General features: G+C 35.6%; 1 protein-coding gene across 1 annotated transcript in view; it reads right to left on the reverse strand.

Annotated features, from left to right (window-relative positions):
- Nucleotides 1-1,742: 1,742 nt before the first annotated feature.
- Nucleotides 1,743-22,467, reverse strand: part of SRP54 (signal recognition particle 54) — a 48,817-nt gene continuing 28,092 nt past the window's right edge. The window contains exons 8-16 of the mRNA XM_004376517.2: nt 21,468-21,618; nt 20,197-20,345; nt 19,809-19,909; nt 19,207-19,293; nt 14,390-14,463; nt 14,079-14,187; nt 9,332-9,502; nt 3,932-4,027; nt 1,743-2,268 (exon numbers count right to left, since the gene is read on the reverse strand). Coding sequence (XP_004376574.1) covers nt 2,177-2,268; nt 3,932-4,027; nt 9,332-9,502; nt 14,079-14,187; nt 14,390-14,463; nt 19,207-19,293; nt 19,809-19,909; nt 20,197-20,345; nt 21,468-21,618 — 1,030 coding nt within the window. The 3' untranslated portion in view covers nt 1,743-2,176. The remainder of the gene's footprint in view (nt 2,269-3,931; nt 4,028-9,331; nt 9,503-14,078; nt 14,188-14,389; nt 14,464-19,206; nt 19,294-19,808; nt 19,910-20,196; nt 20,346-21,467; nt 21,619-22,467) is intronic.

Consider the following 22,467-nt stretch of genomic DNA (forward strand, 5'->3'; position numbering starts at 1 on the left):
AACTGTAACGCATTATATATATACATCTTTACATCTTATATACCAGCAAATACAATAATTTCAGGGGAACACTGTCATCTACCACATGAAAACGTTAATTTGCTTTTTCTTGGTTTTGTAGTTTGTTGGTATTTAATTTCTAAATTTGTTTTTGTTTAATCATTGCATAAGCACTGTAAGCTTAAGGAAGTTTTAAGTTTATACATATTAAATAACAGTAGAATAAAAATCAGAAAGAATCCAATGTTGTATGTTATTAGATCTAGCTAGTGGTTGGGAATATATATCAAGAAGCTAAGGCATCAATGTTAACAACAGTAAAAAATAAAATATGTTCAAATTTTTAAAGGATTTTATTTTGGTGGATAAACTTATGCTGTCAAACATCACAGTCTTGACAAAAACTGTAAGAACTGAAGGATGGCTTTTGTAGCTAAAGATGCCAAGTGAAGGAATTCATAAAATCAGGCTTTTAGAGAACATCTCCAACTCTCTCATGTTAACACAAGAGGAAAGAGAAATGGAACCTGAACTATACATCCTGGATATTTAGCTTTTTTCCTTAGCTGTTATTTCTGCTTCTGAAAAATACAGTTTGCTTCAGAGCAAAAATATTAAGAACTTATGCCTGAATCCATAAAGGCTATGATGGCCAAGCATCTTACTCCCTTCCTTTCTTGATCGAAATGCAAAGAAGGTACTCTGAGGATACAAATTACAAAAATACATACCCAGAAAAGAAGGTATGCAGCAGTTTTATAAGAAACCCATTTGGTGAACAATATTTTCTCTATTATCAAATTCCTACAGCTGGACTTGCTATGACATTTCTCCAGAATATAAGATCATCATTTTCACAGGGTATACAATGTTTTATAGAGATATTTGAATTTATAGCTGCTGAAAAAAATTTAGAAGGATATAAAATCATTGCTGAAATTAACGAAATCAGTTGCATTCTTTATGTAATTATTTTTTAAAGATACTCCAGCTTATAAGACCTTATTAAAACATATGACAAATAAATTTACATCATAAAAGCTAGGCATTTCTTTTGCTCTCTCTCATACTACTATAAATCAATTCTTTGCTGAAGATCAGTTCATCCTAGTTCAAAATACAGTGCTATACCATATAATCTTCATGATGTCCATAATGAATAGGCATAAGAGCTATTCTAGTCTTTTCAATTAATTACATGATTTATTTAAAAGCCATTGTTCTAAATGAACTGTGAAGCAATCCACGACAACCAATAACCAGATCAACCTTGTTATTGCCTCATATTTTTAATATATAATAGTGACAACCTAATATTTGCAATTATTTTCCCACTACAAGGTCTATACATTAGCTATTATCATTACAACATACCAATTTCTTCAAGCAGATTTTTGATATGTAAGAAACATAACAAAATTCATTTTAAAAAATCAAATACTGCCATTAAGGGCTTCAAATAAATGAGGTACAAAATGCAAATTATATACAAAACATATGTATTATGAACTGTAACCAAATTATCAGTTTCAATTTAAATGGCCAAGCTAAAATTTTCAGTGGCAAAATTATCTTAATCATTCTAAGTTAAACAAAAATTCCTAATACTCATGGTTAAGTTACTCTACCATACTTTTCATTAAAGTTATATTTCTAGGCATAGTTTTAAATAACATGTACTGGCTTTTATCTTTTTATGTGATAGACTGATAAGTTTATACCATAAAGAAAGTTAACAACCCTTAACTTACAACCACTTTGAAGTTTATTTTACAGCACTTTTATTGAGATACCATGTAACTACTGACCAGGACTCTTTACAAATGTAATCGTTGGCCTTTGAAACAATTAAAAACCTTTTAAGTACTAAAATTTTACATCATGATTTGTTTAACTTAAGTGTATGATGGTGAAAACTAACAAAAGAAGATCATCTAAAGCAAAAATATAATGATTTCCCAAAAACATCATATATTCCTCCCTTATATCAAAGGGAGGGAAAGAAGGAAGGAAGAGAAAAGGAGGCAGGGGGTGGGGGGAACAAGAAGAAAAGAAGAAGGTCAAGACAGGCAAGAAAAATACTTGTTTTTTTTCCCATTTTCAAAAAGGAGGAAAACAATTGAGGTCTCAGCAGATAATGTAATCAACTGAGTCAGTTTATATTAAGGCATCTTCTTTACATATTATTGAATCCCATCATGCCTTTCATATTGCCAGCAGCACCCTGTTGAAACTGCCTCATCATTGACTGAAGTCCTGCCATACCACCTACAATGAAAACAGAGTAAAAACAGAAAATTATTAGCAGAACTTGAAATTCTTATTACTTTTGCATAAGTACTTTAGCTTCTAAAAAATACTTGGTTCTGATTACAATTTAGTCATCAGCTTTAAAGAACATAAAAATTAAAATTATGTATCATTATCAGTATCCTCATCTGTAAAAGAAAATAAAAAACATACCTATGGAGTTGTGAAGAATAAATGAGATAATACTTTAAAAGATCTTAGAACAGTATCTGTTACACAGTAGGGAGTCAATAAACCTAAACAAAAAAAATTTTTTTCTGGGAAGTCCAAAAGAGTCTTGCTAGAAATAGCATTAAATTACATAAAAAGTAATCAACTGGGATTATTTCATAAGACTTACAGGAAGAAAAGAATTCACTATTTATTAGGTGTCTACAATAGTGTCCGGGGAGCCCTGGTGGCACAGTGGGTAAGAGCTCAGCTGTTAACCGAAAGGTCAGCAGTCTGAATCCACCAGCTGCTCCTTGGAGACCATACGGGGCAGTTCTACTCTGTTCTAGAGGGTAGCTATGAGTTGGAATTGACGCGATGGCAACAGCTTTATAGTGCCCAAAACTGTATTGTTGTTGTTGTGTGCCGTCAAGTCAGTTCTGACTTATACCTATCACACAGGACAGAGCAGAACTGCCCCCATAGCATTTCCAAGTCTGTAATCGTTCCTGAAGCAGATTGCCACATCTTTCTTCCATGGAGAGGCTGATGGGTTCCAGTCACTGACCTTTCAGTTAGCAGCTGAGGGCTTAAGTACTGCACTACCAGGGCTCCTCAGAACTGTGCTAAATGCTTTCATATACATTAGCTTATTTAATTGTCACAATTTCTTGAGATATTGTCTAATTTTACAGAAAGCAAAGTGAGGTTCAGAAAGTTTAAGGAACTTGTCAAATGTTAAATAATAAAAGTAGAGCTAGGATTCAAAATCCTTATACAGTAAAACCTATGAAAGCTAGAACCTGTGTAAGGCAAAAAGCTGTCAGAGACGGAAATCTCAAATATTGTCCACTAACAGAGTGCGATAGAAAAATGGTAAGACTGCACCCTGTCAAAGGTGAGAAACTTGCGAGACCCAGAAAAACAAGGCAGTCCCACTGAGCTCCGGCTCTCACAGGTTTCACTGTACATATATCAAAGTCTCATTATTGAAAATATCCAGGTTTCAAAACAGGGCAAAAGGTCACTAGAATAAGTATTAACAAAAGAAGATTAAGTAGCTTGCTCAAAAATCACAAAGTGGCAACAGAGGAGTGACTAAAACCTAAGCTTATACAGGGATACGACAACCATTCAGCTTAAGATTCAGATGGCCATTTCTCTTAAATCACACACCTTTTAAACAGATTTTTGTATCACAACAGAAGGCTTGTCATTAAAACTCAACCCTTATAAATTAAACTGTGTACCAGCAACTTGGTAGAGGGTCAGCAAAAAACAGGAAGACCCTCAACGAGATGGACTGACACAGTGGCTGCAACAATGGGCTCAAACATAACATCAATTTTGAGTATGGTGCAGGACCGGGCAGCATTTTGTTCTGTTGTACATGGGGTGGCTATGAGGCGGAAGCAACTCAACAGCACCTAACAAGAACTACATCAGCAACCGGCAACAACTATGTATTTACCCATATGATGAAGAACTCTTGGATCCATCATTTTGGCCATTTGTTGATTCAATTTTGCCATCTGAGACTGACTCACGTTCTTAGACATGTCACCACCTGAAAAAGAAAAAAAATGTCTGAGTCACTATAAAATGTAATATAATCAGGATTAAAGAAAGGTTGATGAATTGAGTAATACAAAGAAAAAAAAGTCAACTATAATCCTATCATTCTAATACAACTGTTTCTATTTCTACACATTCTTTTCTAATCTTTATCTCCATTGCATATATATTTTTGAGGAAGAACAAGTAAAATTCTATTCTTAAACAACTAAGGGACACTTAAGGGACTTAAGGGCTAAACTCTTCATTAATACTTTTATTTATACCTATGAATGAGCTCCTATAAGCAAAACTGTTTCCAGTGATTATTAATATTAAGATAGAACAACAATTATTTAACAGTGAAACGGAGGAATGCTAAACAAAGAGCTAAGTTTATTGACATGGGTTAATCAAGAAAGATACTGGATTGCTGGTAAAGGAACATGAAAGAATGAATCTAAGAGAACTTGAAGATTTCTATATCTAAGAACTTATTTAAAGATAATGAAATGCTTCAGAGAGTAGAGAGGGAAAAAAAAAATCCATCATCATTTGTCAATGAATTTCCACACACTTAGTCAAAACTCTACAGTAAAAAGGGAAGCCAGTGAAAGATGCACTCTGGGGCAGAACAGATAAAAGTATATCCTTTAGAGAAAAGCTCTGCTCATAAGAGACAGGAAGCAAAAGCAATCATTAAGGCAACAAGGAATTAAGTAGAGCTATCTCAGGAAATTATTTCAAAGTAACATTAACTATGGTACTTCTCAGGAGCATTTAATGAAAATAAAAATCAAAGCTGCCCTAGTCTCTGATCAAAGCTGGCTACCATTAATAAACCATGTGAATTACAAACTATAAATTATAAATGAAATAGATGTTTTTATGTCAAAACATGACAAAATCTGTGAAAAATTCATGATTAATAAGTCTGTGGAAGATCTGAATTCCATGTTCATTGGTGATCTGTCCTACGAGTTTGTTTCTGAGGACTTAAAATTTCTAAAAAATACTAACAGTTGGCTGTGACAAGGATGTATGCGATATCCATTGTCCATTTCATCTTGGTTGTGCCCTTATTGAGCAATCTATTCTTAGATAAGATCTGACTGATGGATCTGCAGTAGTTCTATCAAGAATAGTCAGAGTCGTAAGTTAAACTGACATAACATGTTTATTAATCACTACCTGCAATATAGCACATGATGCTGGGAGTTAGCACATGATGCTGGGAGTTAGCCAATTTTAAAAATGTTTGTCAAAATACCTTTATCCCTTGTCACAAAAGAGAAAAGTAGGATACAGCAAGCAAGGAAAGTAAAAATAAAATGTCAAAGACAAAAGGCAGTAACAGAAAAATCTGTAAATACTCATCCTTTTTAGAAAGAGATATTACTCATCTTTGGGGTTTACTTAACATTTTAAAAATAAATTATTTCACTTTAATACTTGTTTATATTATGGAAAATTAAAACAGAAAAGAAGACTGAACAGCTGATTAACTCCTTGGAAAAACAAAGTTATCATCTTATCTCATACATAACAGCAAAGTAATTCCACAAGAAAGTATAAAATAAAATCAAAAAATAGTAGAAGAAAATAGATGTGACCACTGTGGTATCAGAGCCCTGGTGGTACAGTGGTTAAGAGCTATGGTTGCAAACCAAAAGGCCGGCAGTTTCAATCTACCAGCAGCTCCCTGGAAACCCTATAGGGCAGTTCTACTCTGTCCTGTAGTGTCACTATGAGTCGGAATTGACTCGACAGCAACAGGTTTGGTTTTTTGGTATTGCATCAGCATGAGGAAGACTTTATGAGCATAAAGAAAAAAAAACATAAAAAAAAAGATAAATAGGCTTGACTGTACAAAACAATGGAAACTTCCGTTCATTAAAAGATAAACAAAAATAAAGGGCAAATATAAAACAGAAAAAAATTTTGCAGACAGAAACCAAAGATTTTAAAGAGTTACTACAAACCTATAAGGGGAAAAAACAGAACAAATGAACAAGAAACAGGAAGCAGTGATTCACAAAAGAAATTCAAACCAGTAAATGTGTGAAGAAAGGTTACACTTAAGTAATCTAAAAAAGACATGCTAAAAAGACATTTGACAATTCAATTGGAAATAATATTAAATTATTACAAAATTTATTCAACCCCTACTATGCTTCTGATCATAATAGATAAAATCCCTGGCCCTCGGCAAGACTGCACAGAAACTGACAACCTCGATGCATTTCTATCAACGTATCTGGAGGATAACCTAGAAATATGTAGCAAGAGCCATAAAAATGGTCATAGGACACATGAGGAAATGCTCGTGATCACTAGCCATTAGAGAAATGCAAATTAAAACCACAATGAGATACCAACTCACCCCGGCATTACTGGCACAAATCAAAAACACTGGAAATAACAAATGTTGGAGGGGCTGCGGGGAGATGGGAACTCTTATGCACTGCTGGTGGGAATGCAAAATGATACAACCATTTTGGAAAACGATATGGCGCTTCCTCAGAAAGCTAGAAATAGACATACCATTCGATCCAGCAATCCCACTCCTAGGAATATATCCTAGAGAAATAAGAGTCGTCACTCGAATAGACATATGCACACCTATGTTCATGGCAGCATTGTTCACAATAGCAAAACGATGGAAACAACGTAGGTGCCCATGAACAGATGAATGGATAAACAAACTATGGTACATACACACAATGGAGTACTATGCAACGAGAAAGAACAACAATGAATCTGTGAACCATCTCATAACATGGATGAAACTGGAGGACATTATGCTGAGTGAAATAAGTCAATCACAAAAGGACAAATATTGTATGAGACCTCTATTGTAAAAACCCATGAAAAAGTTCACACGCAAAATGTAACAATCCTTGTTGGTTACCAGGGATGGGAGGGGTGGGGGGGAAATACTAAATAGGCAATAGATAAGTGGTATCTTGGGTGAAAGGTGAGACAGTACACAATACAGGGGAAACTAACACAACCTGTACAAGGAAAGGTCATGGAGGCCCCATGGACACATCCAAACTCCCCGAGGGACTGAGTTGCTGGATGGAGGGCTCTGGGGACCATGGTCTCGGGGAACATCTAGCTCAATTGGCATGACACTACTTATAAAGACAATGCTCTACATTCTACCTTGGTGAGTAGTGTCTGGGGTCTTAAAAGCCTGTGAGCGGCCATCTAAGATACTCCACTGGTCTCATCCCTTCGGGAGCAAGGGAGAATGAAGAGAACAGGATACAACGAAAAGATTAGTCCAAAGGACTAATTGTCCACCGCTACCAAGACCTCCACCGGACTGAGTCCAGTACAGCTAGATGGTGCCTGGCTACCACCGCTGACTGCTCTGACCAGGATCACAACAGAGGGTTCTGGACAGAGCTGGAGAAGGATGTAGAGCATAATTCGAACTCACAAAAAAAAAAAAAAAAGACCAGATTTACTGGCCTAAAGGAGACTGGAGAAACCCCGAGAGTACGGCCCCCAGACACCCTTTTAGCTCAGTGGTAAAGTTACCTTCGAGGTTCACTGTTCAGCCTGGGAGTGGACAGCCCAGTAAAACCAAATGAGAGTAACTAGGTACAGGAGTCCAGTGACAAGGCCCAGAAGGCAGAAGGGGAGTAGAAAGCTGATGATAGGGAACACAAAGTTGAGTAAGGATACTGTTGATGTGTTGTGAGATTGTTAACCATTGTCATAGGGCAACATTTGTAGTAACTGTTAAATGGGAGACTATTTTGTCCTGTAAGCCTTCATCTTAAGTGAGAATGACAGCACAATTAGAAGAGCGTAGTCAATGTCACTTAAATGTGTATGTAAAAATTTTTGAAATGGTGTATCTTTGGCTATGTGTATTTTCACCAAAAAAAAAAAAAAAAAAAAAAAGTTGAGAATTTAGAGGGTTAAAATGTTGTGGGGTTGTTAACCAATGTCATAAAACAGCATGTGTGCTACTGTTACATGAGAAACTATTTGTACTGTAAGCCTTCACCTGAAGTACAATAAAATGTTTTTAAAAAAAAAAAGGTCATAGGAAATAAAAATATGCATATAAATAGATGCACAAGTATGTGTCTTACAACATCAACTATAATAGCCCTAAACTGGAGTCAGCCTGTCTAATAAAGAGGCTTTAAGTTAAACAAATGTCCTCACAACTGGACCAGTAAGCAACATCATGATAAACAGAGAAAATATTGAAGTTGTCAAGGATTTCATTTGACTTGGATCCACAATCAACGCCCATGGAAGCAGCAGTTAACAAATCAAAGGACATATTGCACTGGGCAAATATACTGCAAAAGATCTCTTTAAAGTGTTCAAAAGTAAAGATGTCACTTTGAGGACTAAGGTGCCCCTGACCCAAGCCATGGCATTTTTAACTGCCTCATATGCATGGGAAAGCTGGACAATGAATAAGGAAGACTGAAGAATAATTGATGCCTTTGAATTATGCTGTTGACGAAGAATATTGAATATATCACGGACTGCCAGAAGAACGAACAAATCTGTCTTAGAAGAAGTATAGCCAGAATGCTCCTTAGAAGCAAGGACAGTGAGACTTTGTCTCACGTACTTGGGACACGTTACCAGGAGAGACCAGTCCCTGGAGAAGGTCATTATGCTTGGTCAAGTAGAGTGTCAGAGAAAAAGAGGAAGACCCTCTAGGAGATGGACTGACACAATGGTTGCAACAATGGGCTCAAACACAACAACAATTGTGAGCATGCCGCAGGACGGGGTAGTGTTTTGTTCTGTTATACACAGAGTCGCTAAGAGTCGAAATCGACTCGATGGCACCTAACGACAATAGCTAAAGATACATGCATAACTAGAATAGTGTTCAGTCTTTTAAAATTATAGTTTGAAGAATATTTGACATTACAGAAGAATAATCATGATGTACTGGATGAAAACAGTAGTTACAGCACACATTTTTTGCAATAGAATCTATGGGATTCTCTGATGAGTAAAGGTTATGAGTGCTTAATTTTTTTCTACTTTCTTGTATTCTCTAACTATATATTAAACGTTCATGAAAATAAAGTCATTAAGTTCCTCAGTTTTTTTTTTTTTTTTAGTATTAATGCACATCAAAGTTCGAATCTGAAAATAGACAAATCACAGATCACATTACAAATCCTGAAAGTACTTGAGTATAACATAAAATTCAGCAGTGAATTTTCCAATACTGGCAGTATTCTCTGGCTTTAATTTTTAGATTCTCTATTTCCTTCTTTCCTTTCAATCTGGTATCTAATGATGAGTTTGTCATTTTTCTTACCTTTGAAAAGTCCTTTGATACCACCCATCTTTTTTACCATCTGTGCAAATTTAGTATATTGTGTCAAAAGTTCTTGAACATCTCTTGTTGACACACCTGATCCTCTTGCTACTCTTTGGATTCTTCCTGGTTGCTTACTAAAAACTTTGGCACCATCCGTACTGTCAAGTTCTGTAGGCAAGGGTCAATTATTTTCACTTACATAAAACACTTAACAATTATCATCGAAGCAGTTATATACAAATGGGCAATATATAACTTTACAGAGCTTAGCCGATACATTTTTTAAAGAAATAATTATTTTTTTCTCTTTATATTATGAAATATCTCAAACATACAGAAAAATAGACAATGGTATAATAAATGCTCACACTATCACTCAGACTTAACAAGTGTTATCATTTGTCATGTTTGCTTCTGATTTTTAAAAATTAAATAGAGAATATACTCAAAAGAAATTTTATAATATTCATAACAATAAAAATAATAAAACCAACATGCATGAATCACCCCACAATTCAAGTAAAATTAAACATTCTGGGAACCTCTGAAACCTTATGTGCACCCTTTTCCAGATCTCATATCCAACCACCCCACAGTCACCAGAGGTATGGTATATTTTCAAAAGACGACAAAAGTGCTCTCTTTAGCGTTATCCTAAATGACTAGTTACCTTTTAAATCATAAATTTAGGCTATATAAGCAAACAGTAGAGAGTGGGCTCAATTTATAATGAACAGAAAAATTGATATATTTCCTGCAGTCAAGTAATTACTACTAGTACCATTTAATCCTTTCTGTAACATATAAAGAATGTGCTAATTCTCTCCAGTGTTTTGGTAATCCTTAAAATATGAACTACATTTCTTCTGGCTCTAATTGCATACAATCTCAAGAACGGGATGGATTTCAGTAAAAATTTCATTACATCTGTATTCTCCCTCTACAATATCGTCCCCAGTAACTGGTCATCTAGCCTCGGTGTTAACATTCCCAGCAAAGATGACCAACCAGCTAATAAAGTAGTCCATGCCATTCTGGTATAGCAGTAATTATGGAAAATCTTTTCACATATTAAATCGAAATCTGATTAGCTGGCACTTCTTCCTGTTATAGGTTTGCCAGGTACAAAGAATTAAGGTTTTCAAACATTTGAGAGCCACCATGTTTCCTGTGAATTTTCTCTAGGTGACAGATATCCAACTCTCTGGACTGCTCCTCTTGTAACATGGTTTAGAACCCCATTTGCCACCCTGATTTCCTAAATACATCTTCTAATTTGCCTGTATCCCTCTAAAGACATTGTGCAGAAGTGAACTGAAATCCAGGTGAAGCCTGATTACAAATGCAATGCAAGGTAAGAGCAAATATCTTATAATTAACTTACAGTCAGTTAAAACCTCTAAATCCATTTCACAAATGCAGCTTTTACGCCACATCTTCATTACAAAATATTTAGGAAATATGTATCATGCTCTTTGCAGGAGCTCAGATCAAGTGGAAGAAAACAGATAAACTAAGAACAGCACATCATGACATGCAATATGACAGAGTTAAGGAAACAGCAAGAAGAAACTTTAAGGAAGAAAGTAAAACAGGAAAGGCTCTATGCCAGTGGCTTCCCTTTAGCTGAGAAGTCCTAAAGGACAAGTATACATTAAGATGAGAAAGAGAAAAGACACATTTCAGGAAGTAAAACACGGCTTCCCAGAATAAATGAAAAGATTTGTGTGGAAGGAACAGGGCCTGGATGAGAGCTTCAAAGAGACTGCAAAGGCAGGTAAGGACAAGATTATAAGAGGATTTATACTCCAGGCCTAGAAGTTTGGGATTCATCATGAAGACAATAAAGAGCTACTGAAAGATATTGACCCCAGAATTGTTATGCTTGGAAAGATCATTCTGGTGGCAGTGAGGAAGACAGATTGAAGACAGAAGTGACAAAAGAGAAAAGGAAATGTTAGGAGGCTGCTGTAGTAATCCAGGTAAGAAATGCTGAACTAATGCAGGGTATGTGGAGACAATGAAAACAGAGCAGACATAAGAAATATTTAGGAAATAGAACACATTAAATCTAAGTTAACTGTAAGATTCCTACATTCCATTTGAAGTGGTAAAATATTGATACCAGCGGACTTTTACAAATTAAGTATTATGTATATTATAATCCCTAGAGCAACCACTAAACACTATTCAAACAGATACACTAAAAAATCCTATAGATTAAAATGGAACACTAGTGTTCTAGTAACCCACAGGAAAGCAGAAAGGGAAACAGAAGAACAAAAATCAGAGGGAACAAACAGAAAATAACAAAATGGCAGAACTAAACATAACTTAACAATAGTATACAAATTAAGAGACAGATATCGTCAGAATGAGTAAAAAAAACTGAACTATACAATGTCAAGAAATTCATTTTAAATAATCTGATACAGGCAGATTAAAAGTAAGATAGAAAAAGACATTCCCTGTAAACACTAATTAGCAGAAAGCTGGAGTAGCTGTATTAGTATCAGACAAAGAAGACCAAGGACAAAGAGGGACATTAAAAAATGATAAAAAGGTAATACACAAAGAGGACATAACAATCCTAAATGCGTACCCAATAAAAGAGCTTCTAAATACACGAAGCAAAAACTGACACAACTGAAAGGAAATATAAACCAATTCTCAATTATGGTCAGGTACACTTTAACAGTCCTATCTCAGTAATTAACAGAACTACTAGACAAAATCAGCAAGGATATTGTAAATCTAAGTTGACTCCAGTTTCTAGCTGAGTGACTGGGCAGCTAGATGACAGTATCACTCACCAAGGGAGAAGTGCTACATTTTAGATCTGATGTGTTTCGGAAAACTTCCAAACACATAAATGTCCAGCATTTAGTCAGCACGTAGAGAGGTGGTATAGCATAGTGATCAAGTGTGGACTCTTGAGCCAGACTGCCTGGATTTGAAGCTCAGCCTCTCTACCTTCTAGCTAGTGAGCTTAGGCAAATTACTCAACTTCCCTGTACCTCAGTTTCCTAATCTGTAAAAGGCAAATTAAAATGCACTATCCCTTAAGTGCAGCGGTTAAGCACTTGGCTGCTAAATGAAAGGTCAGTGGTTTAAAACCACCAGTTGCTCCTCTGGAGAAAGATGTGGCAGTAAAAGATTTACAGCCTTGGAAACCTTATGGGGCAGTTCTACTCTGTTCTATAGGGTCGCTATGAGTTGGAATCGACTAGATGGCAATGGGTTTTATAGATAACCTTTAAGAGTTGTTTAAGGATTAAATGTGCTTAGGACAGCACCTGGCACAGAGAAATTAATACTCTAGACATGTCTGCCATTATTAAATGCTACATGCTGAAATTTTTGCAGTGGTGAAGATAACAGAGAGGAGAAAAACTCGATCTTATTCAGGTTACTATGAAGGGCTGGAGCTCAGGAAAGAAGTACAGAGTACAAAAAATAAACAGTAAGGTAGTAGATGAAGCATAGATGTTGAAAGAACATGAGCACTATGACAAGAAAAACAGGCTGAGGTTCTTTAACCCTGGAGCATATATTCACCTTAGGGCTGGGCTGATGAAGAGACTACTGAAAGAGACTGAAGAGTAACTAGAAAGGTAAGGGTAAAAGCAGGGAAGAAAAGGTGATTCATAACATCAAGACAAAGACTGAAAAGTACCCACTAGAGTAGACCAGTAGGAGGCTACTGGAGACCTTTGTATGATCTACTTCAGAGTAATGGTGGGAACAGAAGTCATATTTCAGGGTTCGAGAAGAACACACACAAATTGTTCTTTTAAGAAGCTTGATGGAAAAGAGACAGAGTGAAAGCTAGAAGAAGAGGTGAGGCCAAGAAAGTGTGAATTTAAGAAGTTCATATTCTAATAGGGAAAAAAATAACTAGATAAGAAGAGACTGAAGATACAGGACAGGATTTTACTAATGGAGAGAGGTCCTTGAAGAAGCATGAAGAAGGTAAGGATGGTTTGTGATTGTCACAATCTTGTAGGTCAATTAGCCAAAAGTTGAGAGAATTAATTCCAAAAGCCTGTACTTTCTTTGTAAATGAGGTCAGAGGTCAAGCTGGGCACACAGTGGAGTAGAAGGCCTGAAAAAGGGTGATAAAAATTCAGCATGTCTGCTGGGTAAAAATGGAAAAGGGTACTAAAAAACTGGGAAAAATAAAGGGGTCATGGGATTAGAAATGCTAATGGACTGAGGACCAGGTAAAAGACCAGGAAGTATAAGAGGCAGTGTTAACAAAGGATTACAGAGATAAAGCAGGGTACTTCTGAGAAGACTGAAACCTTGAGGGTTTCACTGCAAAAGAAGTTTGTTAACGTCGCTTAAGCTAACCCACTCTTATAGATTCCCAATGTATGTTAGCACATTAAAGCTCTGAGGAGAGTTACAATAAATAAATTCAATTAACTTTGCTTAACACAGCATTCCCAAAACTTACTTGACTAAAAAGTCCCCTCTCTGCTTTTAAGTTACTTCTACTGACAGCATGGAGAGCTACTGTTCTTTCCATGGAATTCATTTGGAAAAGCACTATACTAGACATTTCTCTCAACAGTGAAGTCAACCCAGTAATGACAGCGTTCTGAGTAAGAGCTTTCAAGCTGCTATAAGTCTAACAATAATCTTTCAGCCTAAAACATCCATCTTGTCCACAAGAATACAGTGAAACTTCTCAACCTGGTGATACTCAGAACATCACCTTCCAAGTCATCTGCCATCTTACCTTGATCGTTCATACTATCCATTATTGTCATTAATTTCTTTAGCCTTGCCATTGACTCCTGTTCATTTCCTTTACTCATAAAATCTGTTCCGAAACCAGGGATCATCCCCTAAAACGAACATATTTAAACATAAAATCAGTAACAGTTTATGACTGTTCAGAATATCCACATTTAACTATTGTTGAATTTTAACATTTAGTCTTAAAACATTTATTTTTACCCAAATGTCAAAAACAATTAAAGAAAATGCATCTAAGAAATTTTAATGAACAACAAAAACAAAAGAAGATAGAAATTTTTTATAACTAACCAAGATCTGACTGAAGGGGCCCATTTTCATGATGTTTTGAAATTGTTCATACATATCTCGTAACGTAAACTGACCTGAAATATAATACAAATGATTCCAACATATTAGGGAATATACATTTTCATTCAATAAAACTAACCTTTTCCTTAATCATAGATTCATTGTGAAGCACACTTACAAAATATCCAACCAATAAATATTAACTGAGCAGTTATTATGTACAAGGTCATAAGATCTGTGAAAAACATACAGAAACACACAGATCCTGTCCTAGAGAAGCTTACATTCTATCAGAGAAGATGGGCATATACAAATATCCAAGAAATTTAAAAACAAGGCAGACAAACTATACCCACCAGAACGACTAAGACAAAAAGCTTGACAACACCAAAAGTTAAAGAGGACGTGGAACAAATGGAACTCTTCATATACTGCTGGTGAGGATATAAAATGGTAAAACCACTTCAGAAAATTATTTGGAGTTTCTTAAGCAGCTTAGATATCCATGAACAGAAAAATGGATAAACTGTGAATAAAATACTACTCAGCAATAAAAAGAACAAACTAGATGCATACAACTTCATGGATGAATACAAAAACTGCTGATATCTAGAATAGGTAAACGCACAGAGACAGAAAGTAGATTAGTGGTTAGCAGGGACTGGGGGTAGGAGGAAATGGGGAATTATTGCTTGATGGGTACAGAATTTCTGGTTGAGGTTATGAAAAAAATTGGAAACAAATGATGGTGATGGTTGCACATTATAGGCGAAAAAACTGTGCTGAATCAAAGAAACCAGATGTAATAAGTATATACTGTAGGATTCCACAATCAAAGCCCATGGAAGCAGTAGTCAAGAAATCAAACGATACACTGCATTGGGCAAATCTGCTGCAAAAGACCTCTTTAAAGTGTTAAAGAGCAAAGTTGTCACTTTGAGGACTAAAGTGCCCCTGACCCAAGCCATGGTGTTTTCAATCATCTCATATGCATGAGAAAGCTGGACAATGAATAAGGAAGACCGAAGAATTGATGTCTTTGAATTATGGTGTTGGCAAAGAATACTGAATATACATACCATGGACTGCCAGAAAAATGAACAAATCTATCTTGGAAGAAATACAGCTAGCCAGAGTCCTCCTTAGAAGCGAGGATGGCGAGACTTCACTTAACCTACTCTGAACATGTTATCAGGAGGGACTAGTCCCTGGAGAAAGTACATCATGCTTGGTAAAGCAGAGGGTCAGAGAAATAGAGGAAGACCTTCAAGGAGATGGACTGATACAGTGGCTGCAACAACGGGCTCAAACGTAGCAACAATTGTGACGATGATGCAGGACTGGCAGTATTTTATTCTGTTGTACACAGGGTCGCTATGAGTTGGAACCTACTCAACAGCATCTAACAACAACATGAAGTACTGTCTGAGAAGGGGCACGAGCAAACTTTTTAGAGTAATTGCAATATTCTGCTTCTTGATAGGGTGTGGGTTTCTGTGTGCTGGCCAAAAAAGACAAAATGGTATCAGTTATGGATTGAATTATATCCCCCCAAAATATGCGTTGAATTCCTGGCCCTCTTGCCTGTGAAAGTGATCCTGTTAGAAATTAGGGAGCTTCTTTTGTTATGTTAATGAGGCCACACTAGTGTAGGGTAGACCCTAAACCTAATTACTTCTGAGTATAAAAAGACCAGAATAGACACAGACACAAATACAGGAGGAAGACAAACATCAATGAACACCAAGGACTGCCGGCAGACAACAGAAAGTTGAGAGGCTCACAGAAGTAATCGACACGGCCCAGACCCTGATTTGGACTTTTAGCCTCCAGAACTGTGAGAAAATAAATTTCTGTTCTTTAAAGCCACTCTCACTTGTGGTATTTCTGTTACGGTAGCACTAAGACAGTATCCTTAGAATCTGAGCATTTCATGGTATGTAAATTAACTTCAATGGAGGGGGAAAACAAACAAGGCAAAGGAGAGAGAATATTTTCTATTTATGTTCAAAAAACAAAAAAGGCATTTGGTTTTAGGCATTCTGAATTTGAAGTGGCAGTACAATATTTTAAAAGAAATGTTACAGCAGGCAGCTAGAAAACAGTGGGAGAGAGGGCTAAGGCCAAAACACATATTCGGCCATTTATATAGAGGTAATAATTAATGCTATAATTATATAGGAAATCCTCTGTTACGGAACACAGGTGATGAGTTTCAAAAGGGAAAAGGCAGCTAACATTGTTAAAAATTGGGATCCAAGAAAATGGTAAAGGCCACAGTGGTAGTGGAGGCAGTGGTAGGGTTAATCAAGATATTCAAGATAGAGGAAGGCAGGGAGAAAGAACCAGGCAATGAAGGATAAATTCATTCATCCAACAAATATTTACTGAAAGCCCACTCTGTGCCAGACACTATGCTAGGTACTGTGAACATAAAAGACAAAGAACACAGCTATGAACTCCACCTTCACCTTCAAGCAGGGAAGACAGGCATCAAATTAATGTGATGAATAATATAACAATTACAAGGTGCAATGGAAAACATATGGCAGAGGATTCTAACTCAGACTAGGAATCAGGGGAAATGTTCCTGAAAAAGGACATGTAAGGACAGACCTGAAGTATGAGCAGGGGGTTAGCCAGTTTGGCTGGAGGAGAAGAGATGAGGGTACAGGCAGGAAAAAGAGAGGACGCATCTAACAGGCAGAGGGCCATGCAAAGGTAAAGGCCCAGAGTAAGAGAGAGCACTATACATTTGAGAAGCTGAAAGAAGTTCAGTATGGCTGGAGTATGGAAAGGTAACAACAGGGCCAAAAAAAAAAAAAAAAAGCTGAAGATGATGGCTTGATGGTGGAGTTACTTTAAAGCATTTGAACTTTATCCTAAGGGTAATGGGAAGCCACTGAAGAATTTTAAAAAGGGCAGTAATGAGATCAGATTTGCATTTATGGAAGTTCATTTTGGCTGCAGTATAAAAAATAGATCAAAGAGGAAGAGTTTAGAAAGTTGGAAGATTTGTTAAGACTTTTAATAAGCAATCCAGGCAAAAGATGATCAGGGTGGTCTGAACTAGCAGAGCTGCAGGGAAACTGAAGAGAAGAAGACAGAATGGAGATATTTAGGAGGCAGAAGTACTAAGGCTTACTGACTGATGAAGGGGTGGGCAGAGTGAGGAAGAGATAAGAGTCAATGACAATACCCAAATTTCTGACTCTGACAGTAAGATGGGCGATGTTAACATTCACTGATGGCAACAGCAGAGTAAAAGGTTGGGCTAGAAAATAAGGATACATTGAATTTGAGGTGTCTCTGGAATAGCCTGGGAAGAAAACAAAAATCCTCACAACTGAACCGATAAACAACATAATAGAGAAAAAACTGAAATTATCAACAATTTCATTCTACTTGGGTCAACAATCAAAGTCCATGGAAAAGCAGTCAAGAAATCAATGGTGTATTTTATTGGGCAAGTATGCTGCAAAAGACATCTTTTAAAGTTTTAAAAAGCAAAGATGTCACTTTGATGACTAAGGTACACCTGACCCAACCCATGGTATTTTCAATTGCCTCATATGCATGCAAAGCTGGACAATTAAAAAGGAAGACAGAAGAATTGATGTACTTGAGTTGTGCTGGTAAAGAATACTGAAAATACAGCAGACTGGCAAAAGAACAAACAAATCAGTCTTAGAAGAAATACAGCCAGAATGCTCTTTACAATAGAGGTTGGCGAGACTTCAGCTCACTTACTGTAGACACATCATCAAGAAACACCAAACACTAGAAGAAGACATCATGTTTGGTAGAGAGTTAGCAAAAATGAGGGAGATCCTCAGTGAGAAGGGATGTCACAATAGCCACAACAATGGACTCAAACATACCAATGATCATGAAGATGGCACAGGACCGGCCATGTTTCATTCTGTTATACCTAAAGTCGTCATGAGTCAAAACATCTTGATGGCAACTAGCAATAACTATGGAACATTCCAGAAGAATGGTCTAGTAAACATCTAGATATGAGACTGAAGCTCCAAAGAAAATGGCCTAGGGTGACCCCTGAAAACAACAACTTTTAAGAAAGAGGTAAAGGCACAGGTACCTGATAAGATGAGTGAGAAACAGCAAAGAGACAGAGAGTATGCAGTCATGGAAATTAAGGAAAAAGATCATCTTGGGAAGAAATACAATGGTCAATAATAATATATGTTGAGTGTTTATGATGTGCTGGACATTTTATACGCATCAACTAATTTAATCTTCACAACCCTAGAAGGTAGTTAGTATTATCTACATTTTACAGATAAGGAAAGTAAAGGTAAGTAATATGACTGAAAAAATTACACAGCTAGAAATACATCAGAGATACAAATCCAGGTATATTTCAGAGCTTATACTCTAACAGAGTGATATATTTCTCTACAGGAGTGGTTTTCAATATGGAGCTAAGGACATGTGTGTGTTTAATCTTATCCTTTTAAAATATCTTTTTATACGTTTTATATTATACATAGAATTTATATGTAAGAAGATCAGAAGAGTATGTTCTAACTCATTTTCAACTTATTTTACTTCAAGAAACTCAATGAAAGCCTCAATTTTAACCTGAAGGCAATCTGATTATGAGAGAAAATACTCAATTCTGTAACTACTCATATACCTATAATTTAAAACGATTCACACATAAATCATCTAAAATAATAAACATTTGAAGAACTCTAATAATAGATATCATCATTTCAAATAAATAGCAGTTTTATCAAAAAGAAATCAAGGAAAAACATCTGAGATCAAATGCTTTCTTGCCACTTATGTACCATGTTTCAACTTCTCTATAAGGGCTTCATTGTCATCCAACTTCAACTCATTGACTTTATCTATCAGTCCTTCAATGTCACCCATACCTATAAAGTATAAAAAAAAGAAAAATTAACAACTAATTGAATACCCTGCTTTACATTATATAAAACACATTCGCATATGTAATAACCCCGTGACACAGACAGGTCAGGTTTGTTACTACACTCTACAAACGATAAGATCGAAGCTAGAGAAGTTAAGTGACCATAAAGAGCTGACAAAGCAGGGATTCCAGCCCAGGGTTTAACTCCAAATTCATGCTCTCTAACTATACCACCTTGAGACGTTATGACTGTTTTACTGCTACTACTACCACTGCATATTTTTGTATTGTGCTCTAAAACTATTCTAAAGAACTTTCCCTCTAGTATTCTCTTTTTACCACTTTAACCCCAGGAAAAAACCATAAACTCTACCTTATAGATGTGGAAAATAAGTCACAGAAGGAAATTATTTTCCTAAACTAGTCTGTGAGAAGACAAGATTAGAATCCTAATTTGTCATAAAGATCTATACTATTTCTTGGAGATATTTCTGTATCCATACTACTTGTACTTACCAAGAAGTTTGCTGATGAAAGGCTGTGTTTTGAAAGGCTCGAAGTCATCTATATGTTCCCCTGTACCAATGAAAATAATTGGACTTTTTGTGGCAGCAACTCTGCAAAGAAAAAGAGACACAAAGTAACCTCAAAAAACAAATATCCAGTAGATTTTTTAAGCTAATTAGACAAAGGTGCAGAGGTCGAGTTTTTTTTCACTAGTTAAAACAAACTGTATCAGAGAGCCTCCAAAATTGTTTCTATTTAAACTTTTATAGACCATATTAGGTTCATTATTGGAATATATTTTAAATGATCAATAAGAGAGCTATAAATACACGCACATACACATACACAACACATAGCCCCAAGACACAGGACGACCGACCGCATCAACGATACTTACGCACTGAGTGCACCACCTCCTTTTGCATGACCATCAAGTTTTGTCACTATTACTGAAGCTACATCTACTTTATCTTTAAAAGCCTTGGCCTGGGCTTCACAAGCCTGCCCAATGGACGCATCCATCACATAAACAATATTATCGGGTTGCTAGAAAGTTTAAACAGAAAACATACATACTTTTACTGATCTTAAATAAAATTCACCATTAGAATCTGTAGAACGGTATTTTCTATAAATAATTATTCATTCAATCAATATTTGTTGAGGGAGTACTATGTATTAGGTATCATCTAGATCCTGGGCACAAGGAAGTAAGAAAAGTCCTGCTCTCACGGAACTTACATTCTAGTCACAGGAGACAGGTAATAAATAGGTAAATAAACATTTCAGATGCACAACAATTAAAATGGGACAGACTATCAGTTTTAATGTGTAAGACGTTTCTTTAAATAAGGTGGTCACGGAAGGCCTCTCTGAAGGTAACCTTTGAGCTGAGGCCTGAATAAAGAGGAAACAGCTGTGCAAAAATCTCCAGGAATGGTCCTAATAGATAAAGGAAATAGTAAAACTGAACCAGAGAAAAATAAAAGGTAGAAGAATGTGCACTGAAACCAAACTGAATAAAACAGAGGTGAGGCTATTTCTCTTATATCTGCTCAAGTAGGTCAAAATAATGACATAGCTAAAAAGAAACTTAGGATTAACCAGTAACCAAAAAATTACTGCCAACACCCCAATGGCACAACAATCAAACATACTAGGAATGCATGTTTTGCCATTGGGGTGTTGATATTTATAAACAGATATTCATAAACTATTTCATCTCCCCAAGTTATTTCCATCACAATTTTAAAGAAAAGACTCTAAATAATGATTAATATTTTTTAAATGCTTCATTTTAGAAAATTTTCAAAATTCATCAAAAGTAAATATTTGCAATTGAATTTAAATAATTTACAGAATGGAAATTAAACAGATATTGAAAGTTAGCCCTTAATTTTTTGCTTATGTTTTTGTACTTATACATACTAATTAAATGTGAAAGGAATTTTTTGATACTTAATCATGAAAACTTCCTTTCTAATGGAAGCCAAATATGACGAGAAGATTAAGCCCTTGTCACACAGATACAGGTTCGCAAAACAGAAATAAATTACTTGGAATCTGCCTTCAAGGCAAAGAATAATTTATATTGATCATAAATTCAATCAGGGTCTATAGTTAAATTAATTAAAGTCTTATAACAGTGTCACACTGAAAGCCACTTACTATAGCATTAGCAACTTGAAGCATTTCTTCAAACAAAGAGTCTTCTTGTTTATGACGTCCACTTGTATCAACAATAATAATTTCAAAATTTTCATTTTTGAATTTCTCCACTCCTTCAGAGGCAATGATAACAGGATCCATTTCTGTATAGCTATTTAATATGGATAATTCTATTAATTTGGAAATCTTTAGTTTACCTTTAATCTACTCTGAAAAAGGCAAATGATCACAATTTCAATTTAGAAGAATAATCTAAAAACTATTAAATATAGCAATGTACTAGACAGCATGAACTAGTATACAATTATCCAATTACAAAGCCCTTTATGATTTTGCTGCACGTCTTTTCTGAATGAGTTACGTTTCCCTTAATTTTTTTAACTTCTTTAATAAGTGAACTGATATTACACAGTGTTTTATACCTGCTATTCCATTTAACACACTTTTGTGAGCATTTTATAAAGCTATTAAATATTCTTGCAAAACGTAACTTACACAGTATTCCATCACATGGCTATGCTATCATTTGTTAAACAAATGCCCTATTAGACATTTAAGGTTTTCTCCATTTCTTGGTATTAAAAATACAGCCACTATGAATAGTACATAACTGCTGTATGTTTTCTTTGAAACTGTTATGACACACTTGTGCAAGAGGAACTTGGATCAACTGGCATGACCATTAAAACCTCTGGCTTAAAGAAAAAAGTCCTCCATCAAAGTTTAATCTCATTCTTATTTCACTACACTTTCACAGTCCTTGATAAAAACGTAAACATAAACTTGAGAATCAAGAAGTGGGATCACATTTTCATTCCTTTTGACTAGTTACAACTTTTTATATGTATCAGCACTGTCAAATGAAAAGACGTACAATGTCAAAAAATGTTTTTCCCAAAAATTAACAACAAAAAAAATCAGGTGGGAATACACTTAATAAGAATATGTGTGAGACTTAAATGAAGAAAATTACTATATTTAAGGACATAAAATGTTTGTA

This window comes from Trichechus manatus, unplaced genomic scaffold, assembly GCF_000243295.1.
Source record: "Trichechus manatus latirostris isolate Lorelei unplaced genomic scaffold, TriManLat1.0 scaffold00043, whole genome shotgun sequence".
Classification (NCBI taxonomy): domain Eukaryota; kingdom Metazoa; phylum Chordata; class Mammalia; order Sirenia; family Trichechidae; genus Trichechus; species Trichechus manatus.